Genomic DNA, 9589 nt, shown 5'->3' with positions numbered 1-9589 from the left:
ATATAACATAGTGCAGTAACGCTTGGGGTGCCACATAGTGACACAGTTCTACAATGTTAACAGTAACAAATACTACCACCAGAGGGGCCCAATATTTCAAAATTTTAACCTCGGGCATTTTCGTAGTTATTGTTTGGATCAATGGAACCCTCTAAAATACGATACAATACACAATATACGTATAGTACTGGAAATAATAATGGAAATGGTGAATAAAAAAATCCCACCTCTTTTATCGTAAGAAATGAAACGCACCGGATACAGTCACGTGTTGATATTTTACACTGTGACTGGTTGACTTTCAGCCAAACACATTATTATAAAACTTGTAAAATTACATGCAGTCATACTATGACAAATAGTAGTAGTAGTAGTAGTGTTAGGCCGTCATACTAAACCCGATTTTTAGCGTTATAAACCCAAGGCCTACCGCTGAGCCACTGGATAGCTAATAACATACAGTGCTAATATACACTGGTAGGTTTATTAACACTAGTCACGGCATACTGGAAGCCCCTGGTGGCTCACTAGTAAGTTTTAGGGCTTATGACACTAAAAATCTGGCTTCGATACTCTAAAAACTCTAAGACAACTTTTAGTTCTGAAGATAATATTTTCGTTAAAAATACTTTTTACGTCAGTATTGGTTTAAATAAATTCTACTCTAAATTGAACACACCAGAAGGTAAATTGGGGCTATGAAATTATGTCTAATCAATGCCTTTTAAGGTGAGTACTCAAATTAATAGTTTTTTTACCTTATCACAGATGGCGCTAGGGTATATTGTGTTATAACTGGCAGTGCTGCTGCCGCAGATAATACTGATAACCAGCTTAGTATGCTTTCTTACAGGCAGTGGAAGCCGCCTGCAGAGAGCAACGGGTGTGTAAGATGAGGACATCGCCTGAAACTTTAGGAGGTGATCCATGCCCTGGTGTCAGAAAATACGCCGAAGTAGCGTACAAATGCCGACCAGGTAATAAAGCCTGATTTTTTGTTGTTGTTTAGAAACTTGAATTTTGTTTAACATTCGCTATATTACTAATGGTACTAGCACTGTTTTATAAAACACAAGAGAAGAGAAAGGCTGGATAAGAATAAAACATTTAAAACCTTCCAGTGAAGTTTTTATGATTTAAAACATATGAGATTTAGCTAATAATAGCAAACCACATACAGTTAGTCTGAAAATGCTAGTATATCATGAACGGTAAACCAGAAAATGATAGCAGGCCATACGTGGTAAGCCTAAAATGCTAGTATATCATGAACGGTAAACCAGAAAATGATAGCAGGCCATACGTGGTAAGCCTAAAAATGCTAGTATATCATGAACGGTAAACCAGAAAATGATAGCAGGCCATACGTGGTAAGCCTAAAAATGCTAGTATATCATGAACGGTAAACCAGAAAATGATAGCAGGCCATACATGGTAAGCCTAAAAAAATGATAGTAGGTCACACACAGTAAACTAGAAAATGATCCCAGACCATACGTGGTAAGCCTAAAAGTTATAGTAGGTCACACACAGTAAATCAGAAAATGATAGCAGGCTATACGTGATAAGCCTAAAAATGATAGTAGGTCACACACAGTAAACCTGAAAATGATCCCAGACCATACGTGGTAAGCCTGAAAATAATAGTAGGTCACACACGGTAAACCAGAAAATGATAGCAGGCCATACGTGGTAAGCCTGAAAATAATAGTAGGTCACACGCGGTTATCCTGAAAATGATAGCAACTCACATACGGTAAGTCTGAAAATGATCGCAAGCCATATGTAGTAAGTCTGAATATGATGAGATTACACATGATAAGCTTGAAAATTATAGTAAATCATACAAAATAAGCCTAAAAGTAGTAGTAGATCAGAGTAAGCTTGAAAATGATAACAGGCCTCGTGCGGTTAGCTTGGGAATTATTGAAGATAACACTCGTGACACTGTAACCTGCTAACCTGTAAGCCTAAAGCAATTTAGTGCCTAAATAGTTTAGAAAAATGTGTTTATTAAAATGTTGATTGGATATGGGCTTCGCTGGTAGTTCTGGGATTAATAATTTATTACTTATTACAGTGTGTCACTTCTTTCAACAGTCGACTTGACATCAAAAAGAGGCTTAACTTAATACAATGAAAAAAATACTTTAAAATGTATATGCCAATTAAGTTTATCATAAGTCCCCTTTTCTCGTATTTTCAGTGTCTCTTATTCAAGGTTTGCCCAAAATTTTGCACGTATAAGTTTCTATAATATTAACAAAGTTTAAATAACTTTTAATTAATATTATGATGATTAGATAAACTTCAGAGTTTGTGACTAAAGAAGGTTGATATTCGTAAGTTAATGAATTAATATTCGCTTCATGTGTACAGAATACATCAATCCTATCAATATTTAATTTAGTGTTATATAATAATCATTAAACTTTCAAGTCAAGTAAGCTGTCTCTGTTTTCGGTTAAGCGTAAAGTTTCTGTTTAAAATTTAACTACACGTAAAAGATTAAAACGTTGTATATAAGTAACCACTTAGAAATAGAACACAAGAGTTTAATTCTATTTTAAGATGCTACTGGTATATTTGAGGGTATTTTATTTAACCTGTTATTTCATCTTACTTAAATATTAAAGCCCCCTAGTGGCACAACGGTAAGTCTGCGAACTTACAAAGCTAGAAACCAGTTTTCGATACCCCTGGTGGGCAAAGCACAGATAGCCCATTGTGTAGCTTTGTGCTTATACTACAAACAAATAAATGTTGAATATTAATGTGTTGTTATTATTATGTATTAAAAACACAGCGTTGATAATAGTAGATCACACACGGCAAGTCTGAATATGATAGTAGATATATACGTTAAGCCTAAAATTTATCACAGGTCACACGCGGTTAGCCTAAAAATGATAACAACTCACACACGGTAAGTCTGAAAATGATTGCAAGCCATATGCAGTAAGTCTAAAAATAATAGCAGGTCATACAGAGTAAGCCTCAAAATGCTAAGAGATTACACATGATAAGCCTGAAAATGATAGTAAATCACACACGGTAAGTCTGAAAATGATAGTAAATCACACAAAATAAGCCTGAAATAAATAAGGTAATTGTGTTTCTATGAAATATTTAACAACACAACCTTCATAAAGTAGACATAATTTTATTGAAAATCAAAGGATCGTTCTGTTGTTGTTATCCTATTTTTCATCAACAACAAGTATTTTGGTTGAGAATGTTCGTTAAATCTAGGAAATTTATGGTTGTGATAAAGAGTTCTTATTTAGATTTTACGGGCAGTTGTTCAAGAGCCCCCACCTCCTGTATATGAGAAGTAAAAGCAAATTGCAGAAACAAACGCGAAGTGTAAAAAATAAAAGTTAAAATAAATGAAACCTACTTTTTGCTTGTCTGTTTCTCGTTTTTTTTTTTTCACTTTTTGATATCCCCCTCTCAAATCTATACGTTTGGAAAATATTATCCTTCCAGGCTTTGCACGCGCAGGACCCAAGTCCAGTTTCACTAATTGGAAATACGGTCCTAGTCCTGATGCAGCTTCTTTAATTTCATAAGGACTGGAGGCCCGGCATGGCCAGGTGGTTAGGGCGCTCGACTCGCAATCTGAGGGTCGCGGGTTCGAATCCCCGTCCCACCAAACATGCTCGCCCTTTCAGCCATGGGGGCGTTATAATGTGACGGTCAATCCCACTATCCCTTGGTAAAAGAGTAGTCCAAGAGTTGACGATGGGTGGTGATGACTAGCTGCCTTCCCTCTAGTCTCACACTGCTAAATTAGGGACAGCTAGCGCAGATAGCCCTCGTGTAGCTTTGCGCGAAATTAAAAACAAACATTCATAAGGACTAGTGTGCGCTTTAATCAATCCAAATGCGTTTTTTCTGTTGCTGTTTTTTCTTTTTGAGGATTTAGCGGGTTTTAATTATTTCCAGTTTTCTTGTAACGTTCCTATTGTTTTATTTCCTCCTCACAGATATTTTTTACAATGAGATTGCTTGCGATGGACAACGGCTAAGATTGCGCTGTTCGAAATCTATGAGGATTGTTATATACTCTGCTTCGTTTGGTGGAACTCGATTTGGGGTACCAGAGTGTTTGCAACCAGAGGGTGCTGGAAACCAAGGTAAGACAGTGGATGAATTTTTGTTTGAACCAGATTTGAATATCCTAAATTAAAATCGTTGAGAACTTGGGTAAGATATTAAGTGTCTTTTTGGTGGAACTCTATGAGGATTGTTATATACTCTGCTTCGTTTGGTGGAACTCGATTTGGGGTACCAGAGGGTGCTGGAAACCAAGGTAAGACAGTGGATGAATTTTTGTTTGAACCAGAGTTGAATATCCTTAAGTAAAATCGTTGAGAACTTGGGTAAGATATTAAATGTACTTTTATTTGTGAAATTGGTAAAGACATACCCAGGAGCTGATGTCAACTCTGATTTTAATCCAGCAGTAATGAAATTGAAGTTTGGATGTTGACCTATTAAAATGTGATGACTATAACATAAAATACAATGTTGCAATGATAAATAACTTTGACCTATTGTACATACGAGAACTAGAACAATCAATCAGACTACACAATGGATGAAAAAGATATGGTAGAAAGAAGATTGAAAACAGGTTAAGGACAAAATAAAAACATCACTCAAAGAAATACTTCCAATTAAAAACAAGAAAATGAAATAGTTGACTAATGAGATACTGAAGAAGATGTAATTAAGATAGGAATAAAAGAATACTGTCAAATATGAAGCAATAAATAGATATATAACAACTGAAGGCAGAAAAGTGAAAGAAAACTGGCTGACAGACCAATGTCAGGAGATTGAGAAACTTGAAAGTCTACGTAGATCCAAAGAATTTCATGATAAAGTAAAAAAAAAATTAAACAACACAAGAGAAGACAATGGATGCATAAAATGCAAAAATGGGAATATCCTATTTGATCAATAAGAGATTTCAGAAAGATGGGTATAATACATAACGGAACTATGTGATGATGATAGAGAACCAATTCCAGACTTTGGAGCAACAACTGGACAAACCATCCTTAAAGATGAAGTGTGGAAAGTCATAAGCTTAATGAAAAATGGAAAGACAACTGGATGTCAGCAGAGGTGTTGAAAGCATTAGTAACTACAACCTTAATATTATAACTGACTTATGGATATAATATATAACACTGGATACATACCAACCGAAATGAAGCAATCTATACTTGTTCCACTACCAAAAACACCCAAAGCACAGAACTGTACAGACTTTAAAACAATCACTTTAACGAGTCATATCATCAAACTATTCTTGAAAGTAATACAGCAACGAATAGCAACCAAAATAGACCAAGAAGTAAGCAACTTACAGAGTGGATTAGGCCAAGAATGTGGCGCAAGAGAAGGTATTTTTAATCTGAGAACAGCCTGTGAACCTGCCATACAAGTCCAACAAAAGTAAGCAACTTACAGAGTGGATTAGGTCCAGAATGTGGCACAAGAGAAGGTATTTTTAATCTGAGAACAGCCTGTGAACCTGTCATACAGGTCCAACAAAGGTAAGCAACTTACAGAGTGGATTAGGCCCAGAATGTGGCACAAGAGAAGGTATTTTTAATCTGAGAACAGCCTGTGAACCTGCCATACAGGTCCAACAAAATGTATATACCTTACACTATGACTTTTGATAGGGTCAAACACTTAAAGATGACACAATGCTTACGGGAGATAGGAATTGATGAGAAAGATCTCCAGATCATCACAAAGATGTATTGGGAACAAGCAGCAGTAGTAAGAACAGAACAGGGAGTAACACTGGAATTTAAGATCCAGAGAGGCCTAAGAACAAGGATGTGTATTATCGTGTACTTTGTTCAACCTATACACAGAAAACATATTTAGAGACATAGAACATATAAAGGGAGTAGTGATCGGTGGAATTAACATCGACAACCTAAGATATGCAGATGAAACAGCACTACTAATTCTAAGTGTATCAGATCTACAAGAGTTAGTAAAAGAAGTAAATGAAAAAAGAGAAAATACTATGGAACGGAGATGAATACTAAAAAAAAAAGACCAAATCAGTGGTAGTAACTAAGAGCCTAGATGTACCTAGAATTAATCTAACTATAGAGAGAACATCAATTGAACAAATCAAAGGTGTTTATATATTTGGGACACATGAGCACCGAAGATGATAAGAGAGAAGTGGAAATTCAAAGAAGAATATAAATAGCCATGAGGTTATTTAACACCATGTCAAAAATATAAACATTAACATAACAACATGGATGAGACTAGTCACATACTACGTGTGGTCAACCCTACTGTATGGTGCTGAAACGTGGACAATATCTAAAGCGAAAATATCTTGGACAGAACATAAGACAAATAAGAAAATAAGCAGAACGAAATATGGTTAAGTAAGTTGTCGACAACATAAAGCCCGGCATGACCAGGTGGTTAGGGCGCTCGACTCACAATCTGAGGGTCTCGGGTTCGAATCCCCGTCCCACCAAACATGCTCGCCCTTTCAGCCGTGGGGGCGTCATAATGTGACGATCAATCCCACTATTCGTTGGTAAAAGATTAGCGCAAGAGTTGGCGGTGGGTGGTGATGACTAGCTGCCTTCTCTCTCTAGTCTTACACTGCTAAATTAGGGACCGCTAGTACAGATAGCCCTCGTGTAGCTTTGCACGAAATTCAAAACAAACAGACAACATATAAAAGAGTCCAAAGAAGACCGACACTATTTCGGACAGTTTCCAGATTTCACACTGAAACGAAACATTGATTTGTTCTTAAGCATTTATTGTGATAAAGGGTAAGAAATGTGAAGTCAAGGCAGTTTCAGGAATTATTACTTATTGATTGATTCTAATTAAACACAAAGCTACACAATGGGCTATCTGTGCTCTGCCCACCACGAATATCGAAACCCAGTTTCTAGCGTTGTAGGTCTGCAGACATACCGCTGTGCCACTGGGTGAGGCTTACCATCTTATCACCGTGAAGCTACTTCCAGTGTTTACAAAAAACCATGTATTCTGGTCTTAATGTCGGTACGAATCTGTAAACTAGGTTTAATCATTTTAAATCACGTTATTCTGAAGAATCCCGAAAGAGTTGAAAATAAAAATAGAATAACTCTCTATTAGACACATCATTTGGGAGTACATTAGTTTGAATTATTTATAGATCAAAAATGTAAATATTTTCGTGTTTTTAACAGATTGTCAAGTCAGTTATGCAACGGAAACGGTACTCAGAAGCTGCCTCGGGAAACAGTTGAAAATAAAAAATAGAATAACTCTCTATTAGACATAATCATTTGGGAGTACATTAGTTTGAATTATTTATAGATCAAAAATGTAAATATTTTCGTGGTTTTAACAGATTGTCAAGTCAGTTATGCAACGGAAACGGTACTCAGAAGCTGCCTCGGGAAAAGAAAGTGTTCTATTGCAGCTGACAAGGACACCTTTGGTGACCCGAGTTGTCCCCAGGGATCCTCGTTGTTTTTGAAAGTAGTTTACACATGCGGTAAGTGGAATGATCTAACGAACCGAAAACATAGAGTCTCAATCCAAAAGTGTTTTGTTATAAAACCTGATCATTCTTTAGCCATTTTAAAGAAAACAGTTTTGTTAACTTCTATTGTTAATTAAATCTCTTGGATAATACTAAAAGTGGACGTTTTACTTTGGCAAATAAATTTACATATATTTTTTTTAATCTATTACCCAGTTCCCAAAGAAATACTAAGAGATCCTGAACTAGGGCTAGAAAAAGATAAAAATGACCCTGAAGAAGATCATAAGGTGTTCCAGAAGGAAGCCAGCTACGACTCTACAACATCAAGTCCAGAGATTAGAGAAGAAAATAACGACGGAATTAAAAGTACAGCGATTCAAAACCTACTGCCAGGTGGGCGAGAATGTCTTTCAGTTACAGGATTGGTTGAATATATATTTAATCTACAATACTATTATCAATTTTTTACAAATAATTCCAACCATTACGGTAGTGTTACACAGCTAATTCCTAACATTGTGTTTGCTATTTCTATTTAACGAAACCGAATAATTTCATACTTTAAATCGACAAACAACTGGATTAAAGTGACAAACACCAGGGGTAGTTTTGCAACGAATTCCATAACCTGTGTTTGCTTTCTCTATTTGGTTAAACCAAATGATTTCATTACTTGACTTTGACAAACACGTGGAGTAGTTCCAAGTAAACATTGAAAAAAAAAAAAGTCACTTATCAGAGTAGCATAGTTAAGTGCTCTTAACTTACGTCATTAAAACTGCTTCCGATTTTCTGTTCTGTTTATCTGTTTACTCTATGACTTCCATAAGCGCGTTAAACTCGCACGTGACTAAACACTCCTATTTTGATTCTGAGTTATATTTGTGCTGTGTCTCCACTTTTAATATGTTTAACTGAAAGTTATTACTGGTGACACTGTGTCCTAATCACAGGAGCAAATATAGGGTTTTTTGAAAGGGGGGGGGGTACCCAACGCTAGAATCAGAATATAATCTTAAATTACAAATATAGGCCTAGTTGTAACGTTACATGTAATTCTTTAATAATATATTAATTAGTAAAAGTAATACATTATTGTTGTTGTTTTGCGCAAAGCTACGTAAGAGGCTATCTGCGCGGGGTATCGAACCCTGGATTTTAGCATTGCAGGTTCGTAAACCGGGGAGCAAAAACGTTATCAATAATAAGTTATTTTAGGGTTTCACAAATTGAGTAATAAATATTTTTTACTTGTATTTTCCCCTCAGGAAAATAGGGGGGGTCATGTCCCTTGGCCCCCTTGGATAATATTTATTTATTTTTTATATTTTTATGGTATTATTTTATTGATTTTAGCTGAAAACGCTCTTATTACTTCGTGTCTGACGAAATTACATGTAGTTTCTAGTTTGTAAGAAATATGTTGTTTTTTCTTGTGCTACCACAGCTCGGTGCTCCCCCAGTGGGACAGCGGTTTGTCTGCGGACTTATACTGCTACAAACCGGGTTTCGATACCCGTGGTGGGCAGAGCAGCTTTGTGCTTAATAAGAAACAACAACTACAACTCGAGAATTTCTTTGTCTCCTAGTTTAGTTGCTGCACCTTTAATTTCTACGTCGATGTTAGTACTCTAACATTCAAATCTGTTCGTCACGATGCCTTGTTAATAATAAAGTGTTAACCAATTGATTGAAGTGATATTTAGAGTTGAGTTGTTCTTTCATTTAGGAACGAATTCCGTGTTTCCCATCTCGAAATGTTGAATATTGAAAGATGAGTCTTATTCTAATTACACTATTACTCCATTCCACTTAGGCTTAAGTTCCTAAAGTCGTAGTCTCGAAATGTTGAATATTGAAAGATAAGTCTTATTCTAAGTACACTATTACTCCATTCCACTTAGGCTTAAGTTCCTAAAGTCGTAGTCTCGAAATGTTGAATATTGAAAAATAAGTCTTATTCTAATTACACTATTACTCCATTCCACTTAGGCTTAAGTTCCTAAAGTCGTAGTCACTAAACATTACAACACTAGGGTA

The 9589-nt window shown here is 35.9% G+C and overlaps 1 protein-coding gene across 1 annotated transcript in view; it reads left to right on the top strand.

Moving 5' to 3' along the window:
• LOC106463685 (protein eva-1 homolog C-like) overlaps positions 1–9589 on the top strand; it is a 24007-nt gene that overhangs the window by 8223 nt on the left and 6195 nt on the right. The window contains exons 3-6 of the mRNA XM_022391260.1: positions 854–977; positions 3990–4139; positions 7412–7558; positions 7763–7942. Of these exons, the coding sequence (XP_022246968.1) occupies positions 854–977; positions 3990–4139; positions 7412–7558; positions 7763–7942 (601 nt within the window). The remainder of the gene's footprint in view (positions 1–853; positions 978–3989; positions 4140–7411; positions 7559–7762; positions 7943–9589) is intronic.

The sequence above is a fragment of the Limulus polyphemus genome, unplaced genomic scaffold, assembly GCF_000517525.1.
Source record: "Limulus polyphemus unplaced genomic scaffold, Limulus_polyphemus-2.1.2 Scaffold1460, whole genome shotgun sequence".
Lineage (NCBI taxonomy): Eukaryota > Metazoa > Arthropoda > Merostomata > Xiphosura > Limulidae > Limulus > Limulus polyphemus.
Note: the sequence above shows the minus strand (reverse complement) of the source record. Positions and strands in the feature narration are given on the sequence as shown.